The sequence below is a fragment of the Patiria miniata genome, unplaced genomic scaffold, assembly GCF_015706575.1.
Source record: "Patiria miniata isolate m_02_andy unplaced genomic scaffold, ASM1570657v1 HiC_scaffold_25, whole genome shotgun sequence".
Classification (NCBI taxonomy): domain Eukaryota; kingdom Metazoa; phylum Echinodermata; class Asteroidea; order Valvatida; family Asterinidae; genus Patiria; species Patiria miniata.
Window position 1 is genome coordinate 11,819,020 of NW_024037064.1, and position 13,887 is coordinate 11,832,906.

The following is a 13,887-nucleotide window of genomic DNA, read 5'->3' on the forward strand; positions in this document are numbered from 1 at the left end:
TATTGAATAATTGACTCCATGCATTTACGAGAGATGTGATCACATTCGATCAACTGCCCAAGTGGGTCTGGGTGCTCTTGTGTGTGTGTGTGTGGGGGGGGGGGGGGGTAGACTGCATACAAGTACTGAGTGGCGCGCTCATGCCGTTAAGAGTATACCAGACTTATCAATTCCGAATGCGCATCAACCAGTAACTTCTCTGCGTTTAAAGGGGAACTAGGTCCTGAAATCCACGAAAAGTCGTGTTTTGGAATGTTTATTTATAAGGGAATAAATGTGTGCTCGAGAGGTTTTTATCACTCTGTTTAAGACCACTTAGAGTCTGGGTGCTGATAATTACCCGAGCCGGAGGCGAGGGTAATTATCAGCACCCAGACTCTAAGTGGTCTTAAACAGAGTGATAAATACCGACCGAGCACATATTTATTCCCATTCATAAATACCTTTTCGGTTAAAAAATATCAAATAATTCGTTCAAAAAATCCCAATTTTGTTCAACAAGTTCATTTCATGCTTTTTGAAACATCCCTCTGGCAAAATAATGGAGTGTTCAGCTGGCGAGTAAGATGTAAACAACCCTTTTATGGCGATTGACGCGCGCGTGGCATGGGGCGTTGCGTTTTGAATTTTGAACTGTAAAATTCTGACTCACTGGTAGTGTTGCGCATGCCTACGTGAGGATTGTGAACGTTCAACCAATGAAACGGTAAGAGGCACTGGATTTTTAGGAGTCCACATTTTATTGTGACACTGGAAAAGTGTTTAAGACCAGCTAGCCATGTCTTTATCATCCGTTTAAGACCGGCCACGTGACGGGCTCTCGACCAATAGGAATAGCTTAACTGTCTGAGGTATTTATGAATCCTATTTAAAACATGTGGTTGAAAGGAAACTAACCTAATGTCTTACCGTTCCCGAGAAAAGAGGAAAAATCTCCGGTTGTTTACATCGGACACGACTGAGTACGAATACGTTTTTCGTGTCGTTCTCATACAGTGTACAATATAAAAGGAATAACACAAAACGCCCAGTTTTTTAAGGATAGTTGTGTGGATGTTTATATCGTAGTTTTAAATATTCTTTGTTCCATATTGTTCCAGGACCTAGTGTCCCTTTAAGGCGCCGTCTGCAAAGCGTGTTGATCTTTTATGTTCCCATTGAAAGCACATCTATAAATCCATGTCTCAAACCGTAATGCCTTCTCTGACCATCACCACTCTGCGTTAGCGCATGGGCAATGCTGGTGTGCAGCTCTTGTATGCGTTGGGCCGAGAGACCGGATTCCAGCAACGCGAAGGTGTAAGTTGACCCACTTCTTGTTTTGATAGCTTCGATGGCCAGATCTAAATCCCCCTTCAAATAATCTGGAATTTTTGACATGTCAGGTTTTAGTAATCCTTCACATAAGCGATTGCATTCGTGATTTTGGAAGAACTTTACCACGCCGAACATTCCAAGATCGGTTGGGCCGTAGTAGCCGAACTTCTGCCCATGTTTCTCCATGCTATGGACGGCCGGATCGGTGAAGACGTAGTTTTTCCCGTTGTAAACTCCTTGTAAGTCGGTCACAAGGATCTCACCATTTGATTCAGCGTAAGTGAAGTGGGAGAAGGCTACCGGAACAAGGGTCTTCTCGTTTTTATTCACTTTAGCAGAATTGCTTATGAAGTGGACATACCGCCCCTGCAGGAAACGTTCAATCGCTACAGCTGCACCCTCTGGGACCATTTGGTTAGCTGTAGCGATTGAATCATCGTCGGGTCCGCGAACAGATTGAGCAACAGAGTCTCTTCCTAGGTACTTGTAGGTAGCAAATGTCTGGACTTTGGAGATTATGGGAATGAGAACCTCTATCTTTGCAAAGCCTTTATTGGTGAATGCATTGTTGAACAACATGGCCATCTCCGCCGCTTTTGCTGAGGCGCGATTGTCCGCTTTCCAAGCGTCTTCTTTCAATCTGTTACAATATTCCTCTTTATAGAGTTTCACAACGCACTGCTCACCGCGTTCGAACCACCACCTATTGACGTGCTTTATTCTTCCTCGGTAGGCGTATCTGGACTCTCCTTTGTCAAACCAGTCTTTTTCAAATTTTGCATAAACATCTTCACCTTTGAAGGTAAAGGGCTCAGATGTGTGGCTTTGTGCATTCCCCATTTTGAGCTCGACTCAATCACCTGAAACCAAATTGAGGCAAGATTAAGTAAAGCTTATCCCATAGCTTACTATTTTTCATGTTGTGATTATGTGTTTATTCAGCTTTTCTTGTTTTACTATTTTTATCTTTGACATTTTAATTCCTTGTATTGATATTTTCACACATTTTAACGTTACAATTACAATTTTTTTCTATATTTTAATATTATGACTATGGCTTATTTTTTAACTTGTAAAGCGCATTGAGCGTCTTTTTAGGCGAATTTTGGCGCTATGTAAATGTTCATCATCATCATCATCACCATCATCATCATCGTCATCATCAAATTATTATATTATTATTATTACATTTCATTGTGTTCATTTAGAATTGATACAGTCTTTTTATACATTTTTTAATACATCTTTTGTATACACCATGGAGCAGCGGGAGCTCACTACGCAGGGTATACACAACAGCTTCGCACGTATCTCTTCACCAGCCAACAATCAGGCCAAGTCACAAATGACAGTAGTCAGTCCACAACAGTCATGAGGAGTCATGTCGTGTAGGCCAAGCTAATATGATAATTTTTACTTACGAAATGTACGTGCGAATTACTTTGTACCTCCCAAGATCTCTCCGCGCCAACTTTCAAAACCAAACTCAGACACTTGCACCCTGCAACTAGTCGTGTACTATTCCACCGTCAGTTTGCCTGTGGATCTGTAATGCGGCAGTTGGGCGTTATAGGCTTCTAAAATATAGAGCTGACATCATGATCCCACGGGGATTCCCAAGCCAGTGTCCCGTCATAGAGGTTGTTTTATCACCGACGTTATGCTATAGGCATAGCAGGTTGACAGTGTAAACTCTAGACAGCGGGCCATTCCGGGGCTCTTGTCGTGGTCGTGTCATGCGCGCCTGTATTTCCCTGCAGAAGTAGCGCATGCGCACTTATTTTTTTCAGGGGGAGAATTTACAAGATTCATTTAGGCCTAAGACACTGTGGTCAGATTGTGGTTCGCTTGGCTGATAGTGGTTCGTTTTGATTACGCCCTCTTGGAGTGGGTATTCGAGTATCCCATATACAATTTTTAAAACAAGTGTACAAAGCTCAATACTAGCGTGCGCGCATTAATCCATGTGCGCTATATCATGCACCATGCGCCCTCCTGTGGGCTCTCGGCGCGAAGGCGTTTGTCTTTACACACTGGTTTGCTTTGGCCCTCAAACGTTCTAATTTAATATGGAAAAACTCTAATGTTTAGATTGAAATACATTAGGCCGTCAGCTGAAAATCCTAGGAGGCCTAGAAAATGACTTTCGACTTAATTTTTTTTAGGGAACTTGCAAACAGCTGATTTAAGATGATTCGAGGGTGCTGAATCCGAATCTGGATATTCCCGGTGCCATACTTGCACGTTTTCGCTGAAGATTCTCTTAAACAAACACTCCATCAATTTGCTGATATACTACATAATTAAGCTGGACAGTGGGCAAGACACAAAAATGCTTTCACATTCGTGACATTTATTTTAACCATGTTTTTATTTATATCTGCACTTGCATAGAAGTTATATCGAAGCCATCATTGAATTAAAGCTTCTTCTCTGTACATTTGTTTACATTTTAAGCTGTATTATATCTACCAGGCGATTTGACATACACACTATCTTAATAGCATTCAGACTTATTGCAGCTACGATATAAAAAAGGGAAATTATTTTTTCGGGCATCTTTAGTTTTAGTCATTTGGTATATAATTAAAGTTACCAGAAAATTAAAGGGGCGTTACTCCCAGAACGCATTTAACCTCAAATACAAAAAGCCTAAGGCCAATGGAAGTGAATAGGCATCAGTAATGATAGGATCAGTAATGATAGGAAGAGAACAGGGGACATGGGGTACTCCATATCCAACTATCATTCCTTCATTCCTATGACAAACTTCCCAGAAATGATAGCACCTTCAATATAAATGTAGGCCTACCGTTTAAAAAAAAGCTTATGACTGCATGACATCTGTTTTGGTAGTGGTTGACGCTGCCTTGGTATAGAGTACAAGAAAAAGAATATTTTTGATCAGAAAAATATGATGAAACGCTTGGCTTTGTAGCAGCAGTTAAACAATAAAAAGTGGGCGTGGGGGATTCTAACAAAATAATCATCAGTGACCCCCCCCCCCCGGAAATTTGCTGCCTATTTCATTGGCTGTTTTTGAGTGGTCCTAGTGGCCGCTAATACATTGTAGTTGTCGCCTCGAAGTGCCCCCCCCCCCAGAAAGACAGTTGAAAAATCTGGTCTACCTTGCAACACAGCCCTTGACACCCGCTGTTACCATCCAACCCCCAACCCCCGGTCCCTATGATGAGAATGCTGATCACGTCGCTGCGTTGTCAGGGGTAGTGATAAAATAATTGTTGGTGCAGTATCCCTTTTCCACCGACCCAATAATCACAGACATATTAAATTAGAATTAAATTTTTAAAATAATTACATTATTCTTTGAGCCATGGTCTGTGGTATCGCACCTCCATTGCTACAACTTCCCTCAGATGTCCTTCGGTAGCCTTTCATCTGCCAGGGTCACTGCAATTTCTTCAACAGACCACCTGTTAAGTCGTTAAGTTGCTATGAAAACAGTATGGCTAATCGATCTGCGCACGGACTGCGATCATCGTAATCACTGAATCAGCACTCCCTTGACAAATTGCATGAAGCAAGTGAGATCAGTGATTTATGGCGTATTTTGGTAAAATTCCTTGCATTAGGCCTACGTGCAACAGTTTGGTAAAGTGGCATTTTAACGTCACTTTTTGATTTTTTGTTTTGACGTAGGTTGACAATAACATGTCACGTTCCAGACTCGCAAAAAAAAACACTCGAAATATATCCGCACGCGACCATACGGGTACAATTAAACAGGCTCGTACAATTTCTCGCGCACATGACTCAGATGGGATAAGGCCATTTAATCGCAAAATTTTCTGATTAATTTAAACATTTTTGTCTGTTGTAGTTTACCTTGGGACATCCGAAAATGGTGCTCTTTAGATGCACAGCCGGTTGTTTTGCATTCCAGTTCAAAAAACTGTTATTTTTGCAGCTCATTTTTTGAAGAACAGATAAAATCATATTTTCGGACATAATTGCTCTCTCAAAAATTGTCCCTCTGTGACCTGTTTTTCGACGGGGGGGGGGGGAGGGAGGCCGCAGGGGGATGTCTTCCGTCCCCGCAGTAAGTACGGAGCAGTCAGTGTTACATTTTGCATCTCCTTAGAAACGTTTTGATTAAATTGTCTGTTTGATCATGACAAAGTATTTCACATCAAACTTGACATCAATTGCCAACCGAAATAACAAACGCTTTAACTTATATTTTAAATATCCATACCTTTGTTGGCTCCTAAATATGCCGTCACTTTGATGTAACTTTAATTTACACTGATCGTTTTGGGATTTTTAATTCAACACGTGTGCACTTAAAGTGCAGGCATCCATTATGTTGAAAGTTAGGTTACAATAGTAACAACTAATCATAATGCAACACTTTAAAAAAATAGCAGGCTTATAAAACATTGACGAAATCGCGTAAACTTATATTTCTCTGCCAACGATCACATGTCTGTGTTGGGTGTTTTTATCTTTCCAAAGTTACAATCTAATACAAATATAAACTTGTGTGCGTACAAAACAATCAGGTGACTGCAATATTACTGGTTGATAAACCAATATCTATCGGAGGCCAGATTTTGAAAGGTGAAAAAAACTTTTTTTCAGTTTTTGTTTAAGGTAAAATACAGTTTGCGGTTATACGATAAGCTGTATGTAATTAAAAAGATTTTGAGTACGTTGTTTATCATACCAAAGTTCATTATTAACTACAGATGCACCTAAAAATACCTGTGTACATAAAAAATAACGTGACTGCAATTATTGGGAGACATGGGCCTTTTTAAAGTAAAAATATAGGTTGTAGGGGAAATACAGTTTTTTTGGGTTATAAAATAATGTGTACGTCAAAACTACTCGGTGATTGGAGTTTGTTTATTAGTCCATTAGGGATAGTTTGTGGCTTACAGGGGCTCACATGAGGTTGGGAAAGGACTTTCCATCGTAAATACCAAAATACACCAAGCGAAAAACAATCGGTCGTAACGTTTGTCCACTGTAAACCAAACTTGGGCTTCCCTCCAATGAATGGGGTCGGGCTCTTTATTTTGTTATCGTAGAGAAATGGTTTTTAGCCATACAAAGAATAATCTCTACTTATTTGTTCTAATATTTTTTTGTTTATGGTAAGCAGATTTCATGGGATGGAGAAGAATGTTTTGAATGCGCATGCTTACATCCGGAGTAGTGTATACTGCGTATTTGACCTCGTTTTCCGGTGGAGGATCATGATCCTCATCGAGGATCATATCGGTAACCCCGACGAGGATCATAAAACGGGGCGTGTCTGTAGCGTAGTGACGTCATGGATCGATAGACAAATCGATCATAAGGTGGAGATTAGCGCTGAATGAGTATTATATTCGACGATAATGGAACAAAACGCGTTTAAGTGAATTATTGTATATATTTACTTTTATATTTTCTATGTAGGCCTATTTTGTAATTTGAAGCGTCAGTATAAACGAGAGAATAGAGTAACTCAATTCACGGAGGAAGGCAAAATCCGTGAATAGTTTTTCTGCATACGTTCTTGAAGCGAACATTTTTTTTGGTTTTTGTTTAATATAAATGTTTGTTTAATATAAACTGTAGTGCGGCCTGGTTCACTTGCTGGCCCCGTCCAGTTGCCGTTGCCTCCCAGTCACCGTAGCGGACCGCTCCCGCTTCGGTCTGACCGTCGATAACCCGTACCGTGCCGGTGCCCACTCAGTTCGTATTTGTTGATATGGTTTTTACATAGTACATGTACATACTTTGTAGACGCCAACCTGTTATCTCTATAACGCTACCAAAGACTACCAAAAGGAGAAACCCTATAGGTTAATGAAATCTAACAAAGTTATGTAAAGTGAAGAGATGAATAAATCAGTGTGTTGACATGTGTGGCTGTCACCGCAAAGCTCTGTTTCCCTCCAACTTATTGAATTATTGTTAACTCTAATATATAAATGTTTCATGAACTGCTATTAGGGAACGTAACAGTATCAAAAGATACCAAAGTATGGACAGTCCTATAGATGGAAAGTCCATCCTTTACGATGGAAAGTCCTATAGATGCCGCGTTTGTTGTGAAACACTTCAGAAATATGCAAAAGTAAATGTGACATTGCGCGCGCAGAGAACGATCCAACATATACAAAAATTTGTAGATTACGTGGCAATGTGCTGCTCGACCAGGACCCAATTTCATGGCGCTACTTCCCACGAATTTCGCCGCTTACTGTCATCATTCTGTGCTGACAGCGTTAGTAAAAGTGTTACCGGATAGTAGTGTATACTGCGTATTTGACCTCGTTTTCCGGTGGAGGATCATGATCCTCATCGAGGATCATATCGGTAACCCCGACGAGGATCATAAAACGGGGCGTGTCTGTGGCGTAGTGACGTCATGGATCGATGGACAAATCGATCATAAGGTGGAGATTAGCGCTGAATGAGTATTATATTCGACGATAATGGAACAAAACGCGTTTAAGTGAATTATTGTATATATTTACTTTTATATTTTCTATGTAGGCCTATTTTGTAATTTGAAGCGTCAGTATAAACGAGAGAATAGAGTAACTCAATTCACGGAGGAAGGCAAAATCCGTGAATAGTTTTTCTGCATACGTTCTTGAAGCGAACATTTTTTTTGGTTTTTGTTTAATATAAATGTGTACGTATACCATAAATATGTTTATTTTCCCGCAAAGCAAAACCAAAGCAGAGCATGAGAAGAAACAAGAGATAACACTGAAGCAGCCCACAAGACGTACTGGACGCTTCAACACAAACAGTAACTCAATATCAAAACATAGAAAAAGGACACACAGAACAAACACGGCCACGTTAACACCAAAGCTTAATTCATAAAGTCCGAATCTAAAAACCTAACTTAACAATCATCCAACTGCAAACATAAAAGGACTGAAACATAATATTAAAAACCAAGTGCATACAAATTATATCCTTAAACAATAAAAATACACACAACTTAATAAAAGACGACTCAGGGTGCCTAAAACCAACCGGAACTCATCAGAACATTCCTTGAGTGGTCAACGGGCGATATACAGTTTTCAAGTATTTTATTCATAACCACAGCAAACATACAATATTAAATTAAAAGCAAGTAACTTAAAATGTACATATTATTAAACAAAATAATACATGTAATAATAAATAAATAAATAAAAATGAAATAATTGAATACACAATGCACACGCATTGACAGATTAATTCGGTTAAGTTCGCAGATAATTAACATATGATGAAATAGCCAGCAAATTTCGTTTAATCTGTAGCTCTATTAGTCAGTCTGCCCTTTAGTTAGAACAACAACAACAACAATAATAATAATACACATGTACTGAAGAAGGTACTTTACTATTCCACCCAAACACATTATACGCGTATTTGCTCATCAACTCTTGCGAATGAATCGTACTCTGTTGTTTGTTCATTACATTACTTTAAAATACAAAATAGACTACCTTAGTTCTTATAGATCTTCCGTGTAAGTTAGGACCTTAGCAAATATGGGGACGAAATAATACCGTCAAAATTCAAGTTGCCGACTTGCCGTCGTATTCGCGCATCATCCACCCACAAAACGGGTCTGAGCTAGTATCACAATGGCCTTTGTATTTGAAAGGGGAATCCCTATGACGTCACAGTGATGAGTCATCGATGGACGGCAAACAGAATGACCAGTTCAGACTTGTCCGGTCGTCAAGTCCGAATTCGCGGTGTTTTTAAATATCTCCATCGGCGGTACACAGCCGCCAGTGCCAGTGACGTCATTGTGATGATTCAGAGATGAACGACAAACAGGCTGACCAGTCCAGACTTGTCCAGTCGTCAAGTCCGAATTCGCGGAGTTTTTAAATACATGTACATGTATTTCCATGCACACACGATCAGCGGTGTGAACCATTTCAACGTTAGGTAAACGTTTGGTGTGCATCGGCAAGGTGAATGAATGCAGTTTATATATGCAGTTGGTTTTGATTTCATCACGACGATCGAATTAATGTCCTTCACAAATTCAAGGTAAGTTTATGTCTCACGATATAACTATTATCATCAACATTTGTTTTTCTCTCGTTTTTTTGGGGGGGGCAGTCCTTTGTTAATGATTTTGCAATGTCGGCGTGATACATTGCACATTATAACATTTTGTTGGAATCGTTTGGGTGATAACTGTCCAAAACAAATTTATTTTTACTTTTATTACCTCAGGGTCGGCCCATATCCTCTCGATGCAGTTTTACAAGGTACGAACCGTACTGTTTTTTTTTTCTACCAAATGCATTACAGTAAACTATTATTTTAAAAATTACAACAGTCTTTCTTAAACTACTAGTCTTCAGTCATCACTGTCTTTAATCGACGCTAGTCTTCCTCAAGATCTTGGAACAGTCCGTCAAATTTCGATTGGTGTTTAGGCATTATCCTGTTGAGGGCTGTATTTACTTCTGTGCCTTTTTTTTTTATTTCTTCCAGATCTTCAACAATTTCTTGATGGGTATCGTTACCTTTGAAATGTAGGTAACTTGACAAAAAAATCCTTATAGCTGTTGAAAAAGCATCGCTTGACTGCCCAGAGTGTCTTCCTATTTGCTTTTTCCTTGGCTTGATCTTCACCCATACGCCCGTTGACGTACTTTTCATATTTCTGACTCCACATCTCTTCAGTGGCGTCTTTGGCGTCTTCCAACCAGTCTTGATAGGCGACATTGTCTTCCAATTCAGAACTAGACTCATCTTCATCCGATAATTCGTCTCCTTCTACCTCCGTTTCGGACTCCGAATAACCTTCCTTGAAATCTTCGTCGTCATTCTTCAAAGATTCAGCTTCGCAGTTTTCTATTTCCGAATCTTCAAATAACTCATCTTCATCCGATAATTTGTCATCTTTTACCTCCGTTTCGGATTTTGAATAATCTTCATCGAAATCTTCGTCTTCATCCTGCGTAGATTCAGCTCTACAGTTTTCTATTTCCGAATCTTCAAATCTACGCTTTTTAAAATCAGGTTCAGAATCATCCACATCAAGGTCCTCCACTTTAATTTCCTCCTCAGCATGTACAATTTCTATATGCCTCCGCAGGTCATTCTGTTTGCCGTCCATCGATAACTCATCACTGTGACGTCATAGGGATTCCCCTTTCAAATACAAAGGCCATTGTGATACTAGCTCGGACCCGTTTTGTGGGTGGATGATGCGCGAATACGACGGCAAGTCGGCAACTTGAATTTTGACGGTATTATTTCGTCCCCATATATGCTATGGTCCTAACTTACACGGAAGATCTATAAGAACTAAGGTAGTCTATTTTGTATTTTAAAGTAATGTAATGAACAAACAACAGAGTACGATTCATTCGCAAGAGTTGATGAGCAAATACGCGTTTAATGTGTTTGGGTGGAATGGTAAAGTACCTTCTTCAGTAATATTATTATTGTTGTTGTTGTTCTAACTAAAGGGCAGACTGACTAATAAAGCTACAGATTAAACGAAATTTGCTGGCTATTTCATCATATGTTAATTATCTGCGAACTTAACCGAATTAATCTGTCAATGCGTGTGCATTGTGTATTCAATTATTTCATTTTTATTTATTTATTTATTGTTACATGTATTATTTTGTTTAATAATATGTACATTTTAAGTTTAGCTTGCTTTTAATTTAATATTGTATGTTTGCTGTGGTTATGAATAAAATACTTGAAAACTGTATATCGCCCGTTGACCACTCAAGGAATGTTCTGATGAGTTCCGGTTGGTTTTAGGCACCCTGAGTCGTCTTTTATTAAGTTGTGTGTATTTTTATTGTTTAAGGATATAATTTGTATGCACTTGGTTTTTAATATTATGTTTCAGTCCTTTTATGTTTGCAGTTGAATGATTGTTAAGTTAGGTTTTTAGATTCGGACTTTATGAATTAAGCTTTGGTGTTAACGTGGCCGTGTTTGTTCTGTGTGTCCTTTTTCCATGTTTTGATATTGAGTTACTGTTTGTGTTGAAGCGTCCAGTACGTCTTGTGGGCTGCTTCAGTGTTATCTCTTGTTTCTTCTCATGCTCTGCTTTTGTTTTGCTTTGCGGGAAAATAAACATATTTATGGTATACGTACACATTTATATTAAACAAAAACCAAAAAAAATGTTCGCTTCAAGAACGTATGCAGAAAAACTATTCACGGATTTTGCCTTCCTCCGTGAATTGAGTTACTCTATTCTCTCGTTTATACTGACGCTTCAAATTACAAAATAGGCCTACATAGAAAATATAAAAGTAAATATATACAATAATTCACTTAAACGCGTTTTGTTCCATTATCGTCGAATATAATACTCATTCAGCGCTAATCTCCACCTTATGATCGATTTGTCTATCGATCCATGACGTCACTACGCTACAGACACGCCCCGTTTTATGATCCTCGTCGGGGTTACCGATATGATCCTCGATGAGGATCATGATCCTCCACCGGAAAACGAGGTCAAATACGCAGTATACACTACTATCCGGTAACACTTTTACTAACGCTGTCAGCACAGAATGATGACAGTAAGCGGCGAAATTCGTGGGAAGTAGCGCCATGAAATTGGGTCCTGGTCGAGCAGCACATTGCCACGTAATCTACAATTTTTTGTATATGTTGGATGGTTCTCTGCGCGCGCAATGTCACATTTACTTTTGCATATTTCTGAAGTGTTTCACAACAAACGCGGCATCTATAGGACTTTCCATCGTAAAGGATGGACTTTCCATCTATAGGACTGTCCATACTTTGGTATCTTTTGATACTGTTACGTTCCCTAATAGCAGTTCATGAAACATTTATATATTAGAGTTAACAATAATTCAATAAGTTGGAGGGAAACAGAGCTTTGCGGTGACAGCCACACATGTCAACACACTGATTTATTCATCTCTTCACTTTACATAACTTTGTTAGATTTCATTAACCTATAGGGTTTCTCCTTTTGGTAGTCTTTGGTAGCGTTATAGAGATAACAGGTTGGCGTCTACAAAGTATGTACATGTACTATGTAAAAACCATATCAACAAATACGAACTGAACCGAACTGAACCGCTACGGTGACCGGGAGGCAACGGCAACTGGACGGGGCCAGCAAGTGAACCAGGCCGCACTACAGTTCGAACCAAAGTGTGCATGTGGCGTATCGGATATCCAAGGTCAATCGAGGCACTATGCACCAAGGATAGTGTTTATGACAAGACCGGGCTAGCATAGCTGAACTACGGGGGAATGGCTACGGGGAGCCGGCTGGCCACAGCGGGAGCGGTCCGCTGTGGTGACGGGGATGAACTAGCTCTGGCTGGGCTAGAACACCAGACAACCGCACAACATGTTTAAGTCAAGACTACTGAGCAGTCAAATGGCCATTCGAAACCGCACAGCACCATTGGGACTAGTGTATTACTATTTCACCAGCTTCTACACACTCCTCCAGGGATCTAGGAGAAGGATGCTTCATAATAACACTAGTACTAGTGATTGCACTATTACTTCACCGCGCCTCAACCACCAAGGGAGGCCGATGCTTCGTAGTGACTAGAGTCGCACAACAATCGGTATGTCAGAGTCGAGTTCGTCGCACATCTTAAGATTTACCGCACAACATATAAGTTCACCGCACAACTTTGGGTTTAGGGTTCGTTTGCACTACAATGGTTTCGTGGTTCGCCGCACTGCCGAAATTGAGGGAAACCTCCGGTATTTATAGGCAGTAGAAGTCTCGGGATTAAATAATGCATAAGCACTGATTTAGGAATTAACCAATAGTAATCTTCCATGTCTAAGGGTCACGTGACTAGTCAAATGATTTACTAAGAGTGCCTAGTGCAAGAGACTAGAAACGTGTGCCGATTTACATGAGGGAAAACATGGAGAGAGAAGTGTGCAAATACAGAGAGAGATGTGTGCAAATAGTTAGACCAGAGTGCAAAAGTGTTTACACAACATCTCGAGCAACCTTGAGTGAGTGACAAGCTAAAAGGTTACTGTGTCACAGGTTATTGACACCACAGGATGTCTTACCACGCCCAGCTACGCGACCACGCAAGGGTAACATTCCATTCCCTCGAGCTAAGTACGGGACTGGAATACTGGACCGAGAACTCCAGTTAGTGTTCACGGGTAGCACACGGGGGAGAGAAATGCTCCGTGCCGCTGAGCAGTCTCTCGGAGAACGCCAAAGCACGCATGCTATGGGGAAAGGAACTTAGCTCGCTGGGGCGAAGGGAGGTGTGGTCAGTCGCGCACATGTACATCGCCACATGAATAATGCATACAGTAGCGCGCGTGGTATTGCATCATGCGCTGTGCTTGGTAAGAGACCCTGTGAATAAAAGTGCAAGTTGGCAATTTACGATAAATGGTAAAATACAGGAACTATAAAAGACAAGAAGAAGATTGTGTACTTCATGGACAGAGTGAATCGCTGAGGGCGCTAGATTTCCATAATCAAGCATTCTGGGTTCGTAACAATACCAAAGACATAAAAGTCTGACCAGCGTAAAATTTTCCGGCGCTACGCACCGTAAAAACTGAATTTCC

The 13,887-nt window shown here is 40.2% G+C and overlaps 1 protein-coding gene across 1 annotated transcript; it reads right to left on the reverse strand.

Annotated features, from left to right (window-relative positions):
• Positions 1-1,146: 1,146 nt before the first annotated feature.
• Positions 1,147-2,157, reverse strand: LOC119733048. The gene has a single exon (XM_038206629.1). It carries the CDS (start codon positions 2,155-2,157, stop codon positions 1,147-1,149), a length of 1,011 nt encoding a protein of 336 aa, XP_038062557.1.
• Positions 2,158-13,887: the final 11,730 nt, after the last annotated feature.